Source organism: Pithys albifrons, chromosome 19, assembly GCF_047495875.1.
Source record: "Pithys albifrons albifrons isolate INPA30051 chromosome 19, PitAlb_v1, whole genome shotgun sequence".
NCBI lineage: Eukaryota > Metazoa > Chordata > Aves > Passeriformes > Thamnophilidae > Pithys > Pithys albifrons.
The window spans coordinates 6,381,824-6,400,067 of record NC_092476.1 but is presented as its reverse complement, the minus strand read 5'-3'; the positions used below and the strand labels follow the sequence as shown (position 1 = coordinate 6,400,067).

Sequence of the window (18,244 nt, the reverse complement as noted above, 5' to 3'; positions counted from 1 at the left end):
TGCACGGTGCTGCAGTCCTGGTGCTTTCTACCTGTGCATTAAGGAATTAATGATAATTTCAGGGGATGAGAGATCAAGACTGCTGTCTTACTCAAAAACGCTGATGTGAATCAGGCAGGCAGCAAGGTCAGACCTCCGTTTAAAAACAAAGCTGGTGTTAAAGCACTGAAAAAAATACCGGAAAATAAGCTGTTGAGAAAAAGGCTTATATTGCATTTCCCAGGGGAGTGTTTAGCTGACTTAACAGGTCTTCTCCAGCTTGGGCTTCTAGGATGCTGTCGCTACCACTGCACAAAATAACACTGCACAAGGGGTATTCCTTACTTATTTTCTACAAGTGTTCTGAAAATGAAAGATTTTTGAGTCTGTTGGAACAGTCTAGTCCAAGAAAGGAATTTTAAAAGGCCCTTTTTAAACTGTTACAACTTGGTGCAGGGAGCGGGTGCTCACAGCTATCGGTTCTGACACCTGCCCTATTTGGGAGAGATTGGTCTCCAGTATCAGGAGAGAACAGTGTCAGCTTTGGTGCCTTGCTGTCCAAGTGAGCTGACTCCAAAGGACAGCTTTAATCAGGGAAAGCAGCAGCATGGCCTCTCAGCCTTGCCAGGGTGGCTGTGCTGGGAAAATGGGCTGTGATTTGAGCCCAGTATCACCACTGTGTGAGTTCCCAGCCTAAGAAAGTGTCCAAAAGCTGAGACCTATCTAGATCCACTGCTTTGCCCAGTCAGTTTAGCTGGTTTGCTTCCAAAGTTCTTGCCCAACATCCAACACCACATAAGCCAAACCAAGGACTAAAGTGGGCAGGACATTGTTCACTGGGGAAGCCAAGTGTGTCTGAGCTCATCAACAGCCTCTGCCCATCACATCAGCCACCCTGCTTCTCTTCAGGGCTGGAAGCATCTGTAGCACACCTGGCCAGATGTACAAGCAGCAGCACAGCACCCTTGCCTTCCAGACAGTCCTTGCCAGCCTGCTGGAGGTGGCAGAGGGGCAGGATTGACCCTTTGCAAAAGCTCACTGTCCAAGTGACAGCACAACCCAAGCTCCACTTAGGAAAAACCCACTTCTCATTGTGAAGTGAACAGACAGCTCTGTACAGAAAACACATTCCAGTCCCCTGCACTATTGATTTTCCAGTGAAAAGAGACAAGCTAATCCATTAATGTTAGTTGCTTCAATCCGTGGTGTTGCAGTTGCTTCACTCTGGTACCAAAGGCTGAGTCTCCCACCCAGCCCTAGCACCAGGGAGCTTTGCCTTCTGGCTGATGTTACTCTGACTCAAAATGCCATCAGTTACAAGGAAGCAAGAAAAATCAAACATCAGAAGCTGCACTCCAGCTCTTCGATCACTAGTACAGCAAGTTTATATTTCACTCTCACAACAGCTCACTCACCTGACTCTCCTGCCAGCTCAAGAAGAACCTCTTATTCACAGGGCCAGTTATTACCTGAAGTTCCCTTTGCATTAGGAAACACCAGGGCTGTGGGAACCTCCAGAAGAGCCAGTTCATCTGTCACAGGCATATGATGAGAGAGCAGTCAAAAGAATTTATTGATGAGCCCACAGAAGAATGGAGCAGGATGAAGGAGGCAGGATTTATGCCATATTAACAAGGCTGTGTGCCAATTTCAACCTATTAGTTGCACAATACAAAGAGCTGAGACTTGCCTTCCCATCCCACATCCAAACACCATCAATTTTAACCAAACTTGGCTCCTATACGTCTTCAACCACTTCAGACCAAAGCAACAACTTAACTGACCTTACTTTTTGGAAGCTGACTAAGTGGGAGGAATGAGAAGACTCCAATCAGCCTGAGACTGGGCTTTTAGCCAAGCAAAGCTGTATTTCAGAGGCACCTGTAACATTTAGGGCTACTGATATTTATGCTCAATGCAGTTCTAATTCCTCTACTGCCACAGCAATGGCTCAAAATTTCAGTGCATGTATACTCAGTAAAAGCTTGAGAAGCTTTTCTCTATTTTGAAGGCTTTCAGAGCTGCATCTACGCACAGAAGTAACAGCTGCCTTTTTTGCACATTTGTTTCTATTTCTATATCGGTATCATAATAAACCACATCAAAGCAATTGTGGTAAGGAATATAACATTGTATTTTTGGCAAGAAGGTCTTACCATGAATAACTTCTTATAGGATATGCAGGTTGACATGCTAATAGTGCCCCAGTCCTGCTGCATCCTTATTGCAAGCTGAGGTAACCTAGAACACAACAATGCTACAGTTTATGCAATTTGTTTAAACAAGGTGATGGGTTCACACCATCACAATAAACTTCCATCAGCTTTTCTTCCTTCTTACTGGTTCACTCTGGGAACCCAGGAGAAACACCTCAAACCTTTTTTCTCTAAAATGCTCTGAACTCAGCCCTCCCTGCTCCAGCTCCAGCCACTGAGGCAGCTCCTTCCCCACCACTGCTTCTCAAGGTCTCTAGATGTGGAGACCTGTAAGAATAAATATCCAGGAGATAGCAGCTGTGACCCATTTATTACCAGATGCTGCTGCAGGGCACAGCTGAGGAAGGCAGGGCAGAGTAGAAGCACTTGCTGCAAAGGGAATGGTGGAGCAAACCCAGGTGCCCTTGGAAGCAGCACTCTGCTCACAGCACTGCTCCAGCTCTGTTGCTCCAGCTCCCAGTTGGCAAGAGACAGTTTATATCAAGCATGGATGTTCAAGTACTGCCATGAGGGCTCCTCTCATATCACTGCTGTGAGGCAAAATATAAAACAAATAACCCACAAAAAAAAAAGCTACAGAGACCAGAAGGCAACCATAGACAGGCCACAAAAGCATTGTGTGCTGAACAAGCTGACGAAACTGCCCTAGTGCAGGTAAATGCAATCTGGAAAGAACCGTTTTGACAATGAAAATCAGAGCTACCTTTACCCAGAGCAGGGTGAAGGCACAGCTGGGAAGGAGAAACGCTGAGGAGGGAAGCAGAGCACGTACACCAGCGGCACAAAGCGCGGTGCTCCAGCCCAGAGCCGGAGCGGGCCGGGAAGGCAGCACCGCGCCGTGGCGGACGGGATCTACATCAACACTTATCAGTGCAGCCCTCGCATTTGCCGATTAAGTTCTGCTGGCACTGAGCAATTGTACGTGTGTCCTCAGACCACCTCCTCACCCCCCTGCACAGCCTCCCGCAGCTGCAGCCCAGCCCTGCTCTGGTCACTGATCAGAGCGTCGGGCCGGGGTGACATTGTCCCCTCCTGAAGAGGGACAGTAAGCGCCTGCGAGCCCGCTCATTTTATTCACTGCACAAGCACGTTTCCAACTGGGATAATCTCCATTAAACCATCTGCGCTCCCATCCTCGCCCGGCCTGCACCCGCTGGGCTGCCTGCGATACTGCAGCATCTGTGAATCGGCACAAGCGGATGCCGCGTCCCTTTCCCAATCAGCTAAAAAAACCAACAGAGACTCAGACGGAACAGATGCACCTGGGAGCTTTGACGCGCTACCAAGCCAGGCCACCAGGAGTACCTGTGCCAGTGACTCTTCTCAAAGGCACATGGCTCCCCTTGAGAATTTAAGCCATTTCCTTTCCATCATGGGAAGACACCATGTCCCAAATTGCCAGGAGAGGAGGGCTGATAAGAGAGTAGAGGCTTTAGCTTCAACGGCTGCTCTGGTGCAGAAGAGACGCATCATTTGCCAGGTCATGAAAACAGTTTGGATCAGACACTCTGAATCGCTGTTGATCCCCAGGATTTAATCTCTTATTTATTTCAGTATCTGCTTTCTAGAAACAGGGACTATCATGTCACATTCCTACATCAGTGGAACAGAGAGACAAGAAAGTGTTATGACGATGAAACTGAAATCCGCTGCCCCTGCCCCACAGCAGAGGCCCAGTGGACCTTACAGAGACCATGATAAAGCACCTGCAGTGAAGTGTGAATTCAGTGCAGAGAGAACGTGACCCCATCGTCAGCATTGCCAGAGACAGCCAAGGGACTTGGGAGTCAGTCCAGCTGTCGAGGACATGACAGGGTGGTGATGGATCTGAAGCAAAGATAGAAAGCATCGATCTGCTCTAACTGTGATCAGTGCTTGCCTTCAACAAGGTCGCTGGGCTGCCCATGCCTTCCTTTCAGCCCATTTGCCCTGCAGGGTCTTGCCCTCACAGGCTTGGAACAGCATGATAAGGTTCACCCTTTAAACCTGCCAGGTCTCCTACAGTCCCAAAAAGGAGGCAAATATTAGCAGCAAGTGATGGGACAGGAGAAAAAGGTCTATTTACATATTTCCTGCACTTGCACTTATTTGTTTTGCAAGCCTGTATTTTTCAAAGCAATTTATAAACAAGAAGTGAGACAACCATTTGTTCAGACAAAGGTTAATAGGGGCCTAGTGGTCTCTGAAGACTCTGCAGTCACTCTTAGGTGTGAAATCTTGAAGCAGCAATAGAGATGCTGCACAGACAAGCAAGTCTCAAGAGAAGAATTTAATCTGTCTAAATATTCTCATTATGTACATAGTTTTCAGCTTCCATTCACAGTAATCAGAGCAGAGACAGCTTCCAGAGGACTTTTTGGACAATAAGGCGTGAAAAGGGATTTTTACGTCAGTCATTATTCCTCTCTCCATCCCCAGCTTGAATAGTAAATGTTTGAAATGTTTTTTGTTGAAAAGAAGACACAGTGTTGCGAGAGAAAGAGTCGACAGGAGGAAGGCAGCACAGGTCTTTGGCAGACTGGTGGGACTTGGCACAGGAGAGCTCCCATTGGCACCATTTGCCCAGAAAACCTCAAATAGATTATTTCTCCTGGTAGTCCAAAATAGGTTTTCTGTGGGGTCATGGACAGAGTACGAAATATAACACTACATCCAGAGAACTGCTTCACTGGAATGGGCAAGAGATTCTGGTTACATCCACGCATCTTTCTCCTAAAAGTCATTTGAACCTACATACAGTATTAGGATGAGGTAAGAAAACTAGAGGCAGACATCGAGGACAAAAGGGCTGATCCAAAAACTCAGCTGTTTTCTTTTGGGATCACAGTGTCCATCTGTCCTCTTGCCACAGGGGAACTTAGTCTGCAAAAAGAGACCTTGTTTGTCCACTGAAACGTGGAACCTGAATTATTCTATCAAGCAAGAATTCAAAAAAGAAAGTTAAGAACACAGAGCAAGTTCTCTATGGGTATGATGCCCTGGGACCAAGAGAATAGCTGTGCTCCTGACACATCTCACCCCTCCTCACTTTCATGTTGCCTTTTCCCCTTCAGACAAGCAGGTTTCAGCTTTTCTTGCATGGTCAAAACTCTACTTCTATAGATGACAAACCAGGACAAAATGTGTAGAGATAATGACAATGGTTTACTACTGAATTTTTTGCTTGAAGTCAAGTGACTTCCTCCCTCTGCTTTTCCATCTCCAGGTTCTCTCAGAAAGATTAAGAGCTCAACTGGTCACTAGTTGTACACATTGCAAACAGGACAGCAGAGAAAATATTAACCAGGATAGTGGGGAAAAAATATTACCAATCACAGCTGCTTCAGAGGCAGCCCAAACTCAAGGATGTGGTCAGTACTGTGGTCTGAACGTTTTACAAATGATTACATCTCTTATCCCTGTCTAGAGAAGTCACCACCATTTCTATTTTCTGGAGAATGAAACCACAGAGGTCAAGCAAGGAGTGGGACTAGCAGAGCTGGAGGTAGAACAGGTCCCAGTTTACTCCCATACTCATCCAGTAGGAAGCATTAGAGACCTTAACAAAAAACCACTTGGAGGTAATGCTGACAACCAGCAGTCCCCTGAAAATAGCAATGGTGAGAACAGTCCCCCACCAGTAGTAACCCACTACAGACTGGTCTGTTCTCCCACAAACAATCCCTCCCTCCTTCTAAGGGGGAGCAGAGAAAAGCACTGAAACCTCATTCCATTTACCGAGCAGGAAAGGATTAACCACTAGTGAAGACTTTGCAGATATTTATTCTCCAAATCCACAAGACAAGCAGAGGGAAAAGCTCCTCTGAGAGTTATGTACACAGACGGCAAGTCTAATGCTTACACAGTCTTAATTTTTTTAATTTTGCAAGTCCTAACAACAATTATCTTCATGAATTATAGACATAATATCTGAGAGATGCAGGCAGTAATTAATGCATGTCTGCCTTTTCTGACTAGCTCCTTCTGCTGGGTCAGGGAGAGTTATTGAAATGCAGGAAGGAAATCTTCAATCTTCTGGAAGTTTTAAAGAAACAGACCAAGACACAATTTAATAAAGCAATAATATTTCTCTTAAATAATTAACTAGACTGTGACATTTGCTCATATTTCTGAGGCCCAGCTCTTACTTTTGCAATAATGCTGGAACAAGTGTACTGAGGGATGTGATCCACTGAACATCCAAAATGTACTAACTACAAAACTCCTTTTTCCTAAAATTCTCACCAAAACCCTTAACAGAAGCCATACAATGCAGGACTGGCACTCCTTCCTCTTTTCCTTTTGCCCTACCAACATGTCTCCATGTAGGAGCACTCAACATTCTCCAAGCTCCAGGAAAGCCATGTTCATTACCCTTTGGGAAAAACTCTGATTTCCCAGCAGAACCCTAGGACAGTAATAGATGCAATAGACAATCCTGAACTAGACAAAGCTATTACTAAAGCAGCATAGAGCACTGGATGTTGTCTAAGCTGGCTGTTTCCATCATCCTTCAAACAGCAGATTCTCCTGCAGCAGTAACAATTTTATTCACATAAAGAATGGATTCAATGATCCTTGTGTGTCCCTTCCAACTCAGGATATTTTATATTCCAAAGCAGTCGAGTGAGCTTAATATACTTCAGTATCTTGACAACAATTACCCCCAAGTGAATATTACTTAGCCAGCCACTGAAAAACCCACTGAAGAAAAACCCAATCTTTGGCAGGAACATCTCACCTGCTTAAGCAACATAAAACTGCACAACAAGATGGACAGAACTCAAACTCAAAACCATAAGGATCATTCTGCTGGCCAACAAATTCAAACAAAGCCACGTCACCAAGAATAGGGAGGGGTTATTTGGCCAAAAAGGTTGGACTGAACCAAAAGCTTCACACCGTGTTGTTCACTTGAATTATATTATCTCTGCAGGGAAAATAAAATGTTTATCACTGGAAGCAAAGTTTAAGTAGCAACAATGGTCATCCCAGTTCCAGAAACTCACCAGATACAGTCTGTAAGCATCAATCCGGCGAATTGGCCCCCAGCACTTGTCCGTGTCGTTGTACTTTGTGCCATCTCCAACACTACAAGAATGGTTGCCAGTGACACTGCTGGGAAAGGAGGGAGAACAAAAGACAGTAATTAACTCCTAGCAGATGTCTTCCCCTCTCCTGCATTCAAGAAAGGAGAATGAACAGAGGCCATTCCTCCTCTCCCTCTCTGAACACCCTCCCTCTTTCTGTTTTCTGGACTGTTTAACTGAGCAAGTCACTGAGTAGTGGACATTTAAAAGCAAATTCTTGAATTACCTACAGTTATTTGCAAGTTTGGTCATTTGGTCATCAAGCTGACGAGTTTAGGTCATACAGGGATCACTGAGGTTTTCCATTTCCAAGACACAAGCCCAGTCCAGATTTGATCAAACCAACATTTTTCATTATCAGTTTCCTTGAGAAAGGCACCACTCTCAGTCCAGTCCTAAGTCCATATAACGTCACCACTCACTGGTCTCAGTAAGTATCTCACCCCTCAGCCCAAAGTAAGTAAGTAAGTAAGTATCACACCCAAAGAGACAGAGAAAATAAAATATTGCAGAGTATTGCAATAAAACTATTGAGCAACAAGTCCCATGCCTGCAACTGTTGAAGCTGGAAGTGCTTCCCATCTGAGGACTCTGAAATCAGGTCAGCTACTTTGCAGGCAGGCAACAGGCACTCAGGTGGAGAATATAAATCAACCTCACCTTCCCACCCACAAGAGATGAGCTGTACTTGAGTCACTTCTCTGCTCAACTCTTCAGAAAGCAGAGCTGATCCTAGTGAGGTTTACAACCCCATCAACTCCAAAGCCTGCCCTCCTCCCTGTTAGCACCCAGCCCCTCAGCAACAAGCACACTCACCAGGTCACCTGCATGAGAGAGACTGGTACTGCTGCTGCGTAGATTGCCAGATCCCCATAGAGGTAGATAATTATGCAGAAATAGAAGAGGTTGACACCCACTGCAGAAAAAGGAAACACTGTCAAGACACTGCAGAGTACACAGGAACTCTTGTACTCTGCACTTCAAATATACAAAACTTTTAAGATCTTAAAAATCACCACTTGCCTCCACAGTTTACTTCTTTCTGCAGCAAACTTCACCCAAGCTCAGGGAACTCACCACAGCACAGGAACTGAGGGGGCATGAGGGGCCTCAGAGCTCCACTCTGCTTCCTTCAATGCCTGTCACTGACACTAAACCTGCTACTACAAGCCCATCCTGCACTCAGGACCAACAGGTCTCGCATAAGTCACCTGCCAGACGAAGCTGTCAGCTTGGAACAGCCACAGGCAAACATCCAGCTGATGCTCTCAGACTCAGTGTGAGCACAGCCTGACAAACAGTGAAATGCAGAGAGAAGATGTTTTTAGTCTCTGCCGATTCCAAACCCTCTGCTTGCAAACCTGCAGGACCTTCACATAAGAGACTTGGCCCTGCACAGCTCAGACTCTACAGGGCTGGAATGGAGCTGCTTTGGAAGATTCCCTTACCACTGGCAACTTGAGCCAACGTACAATTCTGCAAAGCTTTAAAACTCTATTTTTCAGCCCTCTTACCCTGCTGCTGCCACCATATACACTGTTCATGCCTCTACTGATTTTTTGAGTTTTTTTTTGTTAAAAAAAAAGCTTGCCCTGCCTTCACCTGGCAGATTAAAAAACTTCACACAAATTAATTGGGTGCACAGAACAGCCTTACTGGGGCACAACAAGATATTGCTGTGGAGGGCTAAAATCTGCAGGGATAAAGAAATGTTTGATGAGACCCTGGGACTCTCTTCTTCCAAGCAAGTCTGTATAAATCTAGCCAAGGAAAAAAAAATTGGAAGATATTTTAGTTCAGAGACAGGTGAGTTACAGAGAAAAAACCTCAAATTTGTTTCATTTAGGAAGCTGACATTGAAGGAAAACAGCTCAAGGAACCTACCCACACTTTCAAGTTGTGCTGCCAGCTGATGCTTAATCCTAGTGCAGCTTGAGCAAAACAATTCACCTGTGCAAGCCTCACCTCACACTCACAGCTGTGACAACTATCAACAAGGGCAACACTGCTGCAGGAATGTGGGCTCATTTCTACAGCTTGGATGCTCCAAAGTTTTACCACGTTTTGCCATCATAGTGCCCCTGGATTTCAGGATGATAGGAAACATTAATAGGCATCCTCCTTCTTTTAAATAAATTGTTCAATGTGCTGAGCCTACTTAGCACAAAACATTCCTCAAAAGAGGCTGTATCAGGAAAGCAGCAAGAAAACTTCCCTGCTTCTGTACAGCAGCCCACTAAGTCAGTGGTCTAGAATTGTTCCTGGTTTGTCTAAAGAGACAAATGGAGATATTACAGAAGTTGTCAGATCATTCCATATAGTTCCCTCTTGTTTTCTTGCTCTGTGAAAGATCGAAGATGGCTTCACAGTTAAGGAGTCTCTGCGCTGTTCTGGAGACAGCAACAAACTACCTACCAGCCTTCTCCTCTTCCCCATTAAAAGGGCTTGAAGGTTGTAACAAAATATCTGACACAGGGCAGAAGCTGCAAACTCACAGGCTTATTACTACACAGACTCAGAGATTGTGTTTTGGAATCTGCTACTGGTCTCAGGCCTCAGCTGCCCCCCACGCACAAAACGAGGCTGACACGGCCACAGCAGCACCACCCAGTACCCGCCAGCACACACTGTATCCCCCTTCCAAGGCAGACTTCCCTGTCTGTGGGAAGTCCAGGTGATATTCCTCTCCCAAACTCACCCTCTCAAAGACAGGAAGACTTTAGCACCAGTTCTTTTATAAACTGCTGCTGACCCTCCCTAATCAATACTTTCATTACTGGGCACATAACGGGGAAGAAAAAAAAAATCAATGACTTCCTGTGAGGAAACAGTATGACAGATGTGCCTGGAATCCATTACTGCAATAAATGACTGCCTGGTCCCAAAAGAAAGCACCTAACATTGCACATTAAAAATCAAAAAATTAAAACAAGAAACAGAGCAGTTTTTCAGAGCCAGCTCTTTAGAAAGAGCACACAGGCTCTTCACAGCCTAAACCTAAGTCAGCTCCCTTTAAGAAAACAGACAGACTGAAATTGAGATTTATCCCCAGCTTACCTCCTAGGACTGCGGATTCAACTCCTGTCAGAATGTTGAAAATAAAAATCAGTCAAGGGAAAGGAGCACAGAACTCACTAGAAATCAGAGGCTTTGAGGTCTATCGCACAGCTTCCACCAGCCGTCCCTCTGAAGGCTGTAAAGCCCTCAGAAACCCTGGGTTTGGATCCATGCTTCAGGTATCATGAGTAAACACCCACCCAGACATTTGCTAGCTGTGAAAACACACGGGTTGGTGCTTGGGGCCAGGAATTCTCCAGTGTGGCCCAGTTTCTCAGCACAAGAGAGCAGACACTGGTCACTGAGCTCTTACTGAAGGCCCTTCTGTGCAGCCATGGGGAGGGAGCACCTCAGCACGGATCTGCAGAGGGAGGTGCTGCACTGGTCTGTCTCTGCAGACTCTTTGAGACCAGAGAGTGTCTCAGAACCAGGACTCGGCGACATAGCTGAGCTCAGAGGAAGAGAAAGCAGCAAACGAGTTACAGCTGCCCCAGACTCTTCTCTGCATGCACCTCATCCCATCTGGAAGTCACAAGTTAAGTCAGGGCATGGTCTGCAGCTGTTCCAGTGGCCTTCCCACAGACAGATTCATCCCTTTGCGACAGGCTGAGTAGACCCTGGGGAGGATCCCTAACACAGAAATCAGATAACTGTGGCTAAAGCAACATTAAGAAGAGGGATTAAGATTTAAGAGTACTAAGCAGTTTATTTCACTTTGCTCAGAAGCTACATCGGTGGCAATGGAGAGAGGACATGTATTCCCAGCACCCTCTACTGGCTGAGCACCAGAGAGGTCCAGAAGGCACCTGTCCAATACCTGCCTGGTTTTGGGGGGTCCTTTCCAGCTCCCCTGTGAAGCAGAAGCAGAGAATGGGCCTCCTGAAACTTGGTTATGAGAACACTCTGCCTCCTGTGACCCCCAGCCCTCCACAGCTGAGTCCTCAGCAATACTGCTAAACCCCATTACACAGTGATTGCTCTCAAAACACTTCCAAATATTACTCTTCAGAGGAATATCAAGAGACAGGGACATATTCACAGTGTTTTACAGATGACAAAGCAAACATGCAAAAACTTCTCAAAGTTAGAGTAACTCAGTGCTACAGGAAGGGCCAGGAACAAGATGTTTCTGACACACTTTTCTTCCCTGACTAGAAATGTGGCAGCCTGATCCAAGGTGGATTATTTTGATAGTCCTATCTGATTTAAATGTAAAATAGTCAGGAGAGGCATGCATGAAAATTAAAAAGTTTTTTCCAATTAGACTTTAAAATCAGAAATAATAGTTCATAGAATCTTCACTCCTTAAGCCCAGCTGTCCTTCAGAGGCAACAGCCTTATGCTGGCACAATGCTGATGTAACATAGTGGAAAAAAACCAGCCCATCACCTCTTTGCAAGGTGGCCAGTGAACAAGGGAAAACATCATTTTCCACAAGAAATGGGGCCTGACAGGTTCAAAACTGCACAGCCATGGTGTCTGATGATGTTGTGGCTCTGCACAGCATTTCACTGTGCTGTTTCACAGGTTTCAGAATCCCTATCACCATGGTGTGCACTTGTATCACATGCAGCAATGGATTAGGCTTTAGTGGAGTACAGTGACAAGTTTGTTCCCTGGCATATAAGAGGCATTTAAAACAAAAAAGACAAACCAGCTGCCTCTCCATATACTCAGCAGGGACCCTTTAAGCAGTTCATGTCCCAGCAGCTCTCTTGATGGTTCCCCAGACACAAGCAATTCCCAGAAGGTGCCACCACAAGTCTCACGCCTTTAAATTGATATTGACAGGGCTCAGGGAAACCTCAACATCTTATTCTCAAATGCTACAACCAAGATGGAACTGGCAAACACTGCAGCTGGGCTCTACTGCTTTAGACAGTGGAGATCACAGAGGACAGATGCAGTTCAGAGGCAGGTGAAGGGCAGTCAGAAAAGACACTAACTCACACTTTCCCGTCTCAAGAAAATGGGCCCATAACCTGAAGTGTTTTGCTAGTTCTGTGCCCACCACAGCAGGTTCTGGCCCATAAATACTCTCCTTCGGAGAAACCCTACACAGAAGGATGAATACAGTCCACAGAGAGAAGGAATGACACTTTTCTGTGGAATTATCACAAACTTAGGATGCAAACCCACACCAAACAGCATGCAAAAAACTTAAGCAATAGCCATACACACAACATGCAGGAACACCTGAAGGGACTTTTGAAAATGTGCATCACTTACCTTTATTGAAGAACATGGAAGCCATCTGGCCCATTTCCACCCTCTCAGTGATTTCAAAGATATTGGGTGAGCCACGTCTCTCTGCAGGTTGAAAAAAAAAGTGTTTCAACCAGTCCCTCCAATAAACCCAGAGGCCAAACTACCTGGACACTTGGGAAACTCTAGCAGCAGTTTGAAGGACAGTTTGTACGACTCTACAGCTGCAGAGTCACTGGTCCAATTACTCTGCTGAAGCCAGTTCAAAAGTGTTTAGAAAATAAGATGTTCTCATCTTAGTGACCTAGAAGGGAAAGATCTTTATCACACTGCAGAAGGTAAACTGAATTCTCAATGAGTCTTATCTTGCAAATGCTTTGGGATGTGAGCACGTGGAATTAAGGGTGAAATGGACAGAGGAGTCCACTTTAGTTCTCTGGGACACTGTCTGCAGAGAAGAGGTCTTGGACCAGTGAAAGCATGAACTGGCTACTCACGAACTGACAGGATAGGCCGCGTCTCTGCTCGCTCATAGCCATCCTGGAGGAGAACATCACTGTCAGATACTCCAGAGGAAGAATCCTCATCCTCATCATCCTCCTGGAAGAAAAGACCAAACCACTGCTGAGGTATTTGCTACCTACAGTACAGGCTTTGGCACCACCAGTGCCATGGACACTTCCAGAAACTCAAAGAAAGGTCCCAAACAGGGAGGGCAGGACATGCAAGCAAAGGCAACACCAGGAAGCTCGTGGGATGCTGCCGAGGGCAGAAGAGGGCAGTAGCAGAGCAGGCTGAAGTGAGTGACAGGCTCTGCTGTCCCAGCCCTACATCACACACATACCCCGACAGTGCCCAATTCATGTAGTGATACGTGGCACAAGGAAGTTAGAAACTTCCTGCAGATCTGCAGTGTTGCAGAACTGGTAGAAAAAAAGTAAATCTGAACATATAAAGTCTTAGCCAGTCAGAGCAGACAGGTCTAGCTCCTAACTCCATCCCACTAACACACAGGCAGGGGTCTAAATCACTGCAAACAATTATGCCTCCCCCTGATTCAGAAAAGCCACAAGTAAGCTTTACAGCAAGGGCATAACTCAAAACTGTCCACTCCCTGGGATACAGCCCAAGTAACAGCAAGGACATTCCAGCCTGTCCCAGTTAAATGACCTGAGATCAGCAAGGATTTATAGTCCTCAGCACACTCCAAATAGCACCAATATATTGGCTGCCACCTCTCCACATTCACTGAGCAGTGCTTCTGGGCAAGGAGAGCACGATCAGTAAGAAATGTGAACAGCACAAGAGATTTTTCAAAGCCGGAGCAGAAAATCCTGTCTTTAATGAGCAACCCCACAGGGAACTAAGAGCCATATTTTATACGGCAAAGTTAAGTACAGTAGAAATTTATTTCTTTAGAGTTAGTAACGAGGTAAGGCAAAGATGCAGAGGAATCCCAGGCAAATCCTACAGGATAGAAGAACACAACACAATGTAAAATTAAACCCCACACAAACCTTGCGTTTTTCCATTCTCTTCCACCTCAGCTGGGCATTTGCAGCAGCCATGGCTTCCACCACAAAGGTCGTAGTCATATAGCTACAGAGAGAGGAATTCAATTGGTATCATCAATAATGGTCAAGAACTGTCACTGAAGAGAGATGGAGAATTATTCCCATCTGTTCGTAGGAGCAAATAAACAAACCCAAACAACCCTTTTGCCAGCTCCCCACACACTGTTTTGGTAGTGTTTCATCTCAGTTTATTGCTCCCTTCTGCTCTTGAGATTCAGGTGTTCAAGCAGACCACAAAATGCAATAAAATATAACATGCCTTCAGATACAGTAATACACTTTAGATATTTGAAAGGCACCTTCCTGGTGCTTCTGTGGGCTGAGAGCAGCAAGAGGACTTTGCCCTTTGCTAGAAAGCAAGTTTCCTTCCTCTTTTTATGGCCTAGGATGAACACAGTACTACTCTGAAATTCATCTATTAGGGCCTGTGGCAAAGGTACTACAGTCCCTTAAATAATCTTACAAATGGCATCAGAACTAAAGCAGCAATATAAGAACAAGGAGAGATCACATGTGCATGCAAATACACTTTGCTGGAGGCCAGGGGAAAAGCTGTTCAGGGAGACAGCGAGAGCCACTGATGGAAGGAGTATCATCTCAGCTAAAAACAGTCCTATGATATTAATAAATTAAAAAAAAACACATCAAATCAATCTTGTTTAAGGCTTTAAAGTGGTTTCTCACAGTTTTAGAAACTGGACTCACTTATCGAGCTTAAATGAGAGATTAGTTTTACAAGAATAAAAGAAAGTGCTGAGGTCTGTGTAGCAATTTCCGCCCAGACTTTTCTGCACTGAAGGTGCCCTGTAGGCACGAGAAAGTCACAAGCTCCAGAACAAAAGCAACAGAGCAAAGCAGCTCCCAAAGAACATACTACTTTTTGCACTTTTTCATCTTAATCCAGTGCAGTTCTGCTACACAGGTTTGGAGGTCTGTGCTCTTCTGCTGACCTTGAAGGACTGTCTGCTGGTGCTGAGCTGCATACATTGAACTTATGCTTTTAAACTAATGTATCTAAAAGGAATTGCTTCAAAAGCTTCCAGTTACTGGCATCCCACAGTTTACAGCATTCAGCTCCGAGGTGGGGCACTAAAAGCATTGCTACAGCCAGTAATGACCATACAGTTCCTCTGTATAGCAGCACCTAACAAAACCCAAAAGCTTTGCCTCAAAACTACAGGCACATTCAGGTTATTGACAGGGCTGGAACTTTGAAATTCCATTCTTACAAATAGCAGGAGGGGGTTTTGTTTTGTTTTATTTTATTTTAAAACCAACCAAGCAGGGATTCACAGCCCATCAGAAGATGGCAATTCTATCAATAACTCCTCAGACAGCAGTGCTGCATCCACAGCCTTCAGCTCCATCTGCTGCTCCAGCACGGAGGCACCTGGGCAGGAGCCCATGGTGAGCCAGTGGGAAAATCAGGAGACCAGCTTCAAGGTCTCTAAGAGTGAAGGTCTGGGAGGGATAAGACAGACCTGGCTCTATAGAAATTTTTTCCTGACACTCTCGCAGCTGTGACAGCATTGCCAGAAACCAAGAGAAGATTATACACCTGCATCACATCTGCAAGTCACAAAGCAGAGGCATGATCTTGTGTCACCTGTGACCTGGTCGGTGTTTGGGGAACTGATCCATGACAGAGACAAGCATGGGATGTATCCACAGTGAGGACAAAAAGGAAGATGGCAGAAAGGTCCCCGAAGAGACTGGACTGGAGGAAAGTCTGTCCCATCAGTCAGGGAATGGGATGTAGCACCATATTGCCAGCAGTTGCAAAGTGCATCCCCTCAAATCAGGGCAACACCACTGCAAAGACCAATGTTCAAGGAGCAAAGGGACAGAGCAGACAGGAAAGCAGCAAAAGTCAACAGTGTCCCACCCAGCTGAACTCCCCTCCAACCCATCAAAGACATACACTCATGTCTTACCTCATAAAACCCAGGAACATCAGGAGGATGAGGCTGACCAGCCACCCTGCAGTCGCAAAGGCCTTTGGCATTGTCAGGGCTCCCGTCCCAACAATGAGGTTGAACATGTAAACGAGGCCAACCTGCAACCAGCCACATGATCCAGCATTAGTGTGCCAGGAATCACCCAAAACACCCCACACAGGCACTGACTGAAACACAGGGCAACCCCTGAGCATGCAAGAAATAACTCAAGGAGGGGACTAATAACCAAAGGGAACAAAGGGAGTGTCAGCACACTTCTGGAAAAACACATTCCTCTCCATTTGCCTAATTATTTTAAAATATAGGTTCTTTTCTATTCTAACTTTTTAAGTTAGAAAGCACATGAGCTTTTTATTTGTTTCTTTTCAAATCACTGTCTTCTACCAGAAGGTCTATGCTGTGAATTGAGGTTTGTCCTTGTTTTCCCACCTGAGCCCAAGTAGTTATGACTGAGTTACCTTTCAGAATCTCTTGTTCTTCTTCACTCTTAGTCAAGCCGGAAACATCCAAAAAGAATTCTAATTCAAAGCCTACTTGACATTTTACCAGTAAGCAGCTGAGTACATTCTGAAGAAGGGATTTTACTTCCTGAAGGAAAAGGATTTTATCTTCTCTGGCAATGAGCTTTTTTACTGCCCAGGGACAAAAGAGAACTCTGCACCTGGACAGGACCCCCCAGGCAATGCATTTAGATGAAGTCAAGATCAAAAATCGCCACAAAGTTACAGTGCTTTGGGTTTGGGTTGTTTTTTTTTTTAATATAGGTCAGAATCTCTCCAGAGGAGAGCCAGTAAAGCACTGTGTCTGAGCACACGTTTCTGGGTGTGGAGCAATTAACATCAAGAGAACTATTCCCCAGAGACCCTGCAAGCACTTCACTGGCAAAAGCACAGCAAATTCATCTTTTGCTGAACCTCCCAGAATGATGATTTTCCTTGACTTTGGTCAAGCAGGCAGAGACAAGAATGATGCCCATGATTCATCTTCAGGGGAAGGGGAGAGTGACACCTTCTGAGATTACTCCAGAAATTCACACAACACCAACTTAACGACATAAGAGCAGGTGACACTAATCCTTGAGGGTCCAGACGTCCCAGTTGCTGTCTTAGTTCTCCATTTTCTCAGCTGTGACCTATTTCTGCAGCCTAATATCCAGTTCTCCCAAATTCAATCATTAATGTGGGGATGAAAGTTTTAAGGCATTTAAAAGCCAACACACAGCTTTCAGGGCTAGTGAGTTCACTTCAGAGAAAGAAAGCCAAATATGTTTGCAAAGCACTGTTTTTAAAAGCTGACATTATATGAAGACTTGTGGCTATGAAAACTGGTATTTCCAGTAACAAAGGAAAGCAGTAATTGGCTCTGGAGTTGCACCAGACACCACAGGGAAGAAACATCCTGATTGCTAATTTTAAGTGAAGTGGTTTAGAACAAATTACTGCAACAGCTACAATTAAGTAAACTTTGAGAAATTCAGGGGAAGTGTTATATAAATTAACAAAATAGAAGAAAGTGGGATAGTTTATGCTGCTTCACACAACAATATGGCTTGATGAAAACATTAATGAGACATAAGGAAAGTGGGTAAAAGGATGGAAGTGGTGTGGGACATTAAACACTTTTTAATCTATACTTTAGGCAGACATCATCCCTTTATTTTATTTACAGTAATTTCTGATATCAAACCCCCCCAACAACTGTAGGAACACTAAGCATTTTTAACCACCCTTTGACCACCATCATCTCCTGAAACACTGAGGTTACATCCATGGGGAAGTGGGAACTGAAAACATAATATTGAGGGAGGAACCTTTTGAAAGAAAAACCTTGTGAGCAAACCCACAAGCAGCAGAACTTACATATGGAGAGTAAAGCTCTCCAGTGTCAGTGATGCCACCTGCCATGCTGGAGACAGAGGGGATGCCCAGAGCACAGTGAGGAAGGTATTTTCAGGAGGGTGTTTTCAAATTCTCTTCCCTTTAACCTGTGGAAACACCATAATATTATGTTATTTTTGCTGGAAAGAGGAGGAACTCACCAGTCAGCTTTTGTAAAATCAGTCTTGTGGCATTTGAACAGATTTCAGCAGGACTTTGCCCTTCAGACAGACCCCACTCACCAGCACCACTCGGTCCAACACTACAAGAAGTTTCCATACCTGTTAAACCAGTTTAAAAGCAACCAAA

The 18,244-nt window shown here is 45.1% G+C and overlaps 1 protein-coding gene across 5 annotated transcripts in view; it reads right to left on the bottom strand.

Moving 5' to 3' along the window:
- The window catches only part of TMEM104 (transmembrane protein 104), a 44,223-nt gene that overhangs the window by 24,495 nt on the left and 1,484 nt on the right, over nt 1–18,244 (bottom strand). For 4 of the 5 annotated variants that reach the window (XM_071573792.1, XM_071573794.1, XM_071573793.1 and 1 more), the window contains exons 2-8: nt 17,918–18,042; nt 16,035–16,156; nt 14,044–14,125; nt 13,024–13,126; nt 12,551–12,631; nt 8,081–8,180; nt 7,184–7,292 (exon numbers count right to left, since the gene is read on the bottom strand). In XM_071573792.1, the coding sequence (XP_071429893.1) occupies nt 7,184–7,292; nt 8,081–8,180; nt 12,551–12,631; nt 13,024–13,126; nt 14,044–14,125; nt 16,035–16,156; nt 17,918–17,962 (642 nt within the window). In that variant the 5' untranslated portion in view covers nt 17,963–18,042. The remainder of the gene's footprint in view (nt 1–7,183; nt 7,293–8,080; nt 8,181–12,550; nt 12,632–13,023; nt 13,127–14,043; nt 14,126–16,034; nt 16,157–17,917; nt 18,043–18,244) is intronic. The other variant, XM_071573796.1, reaches the window with a different exon arrangement.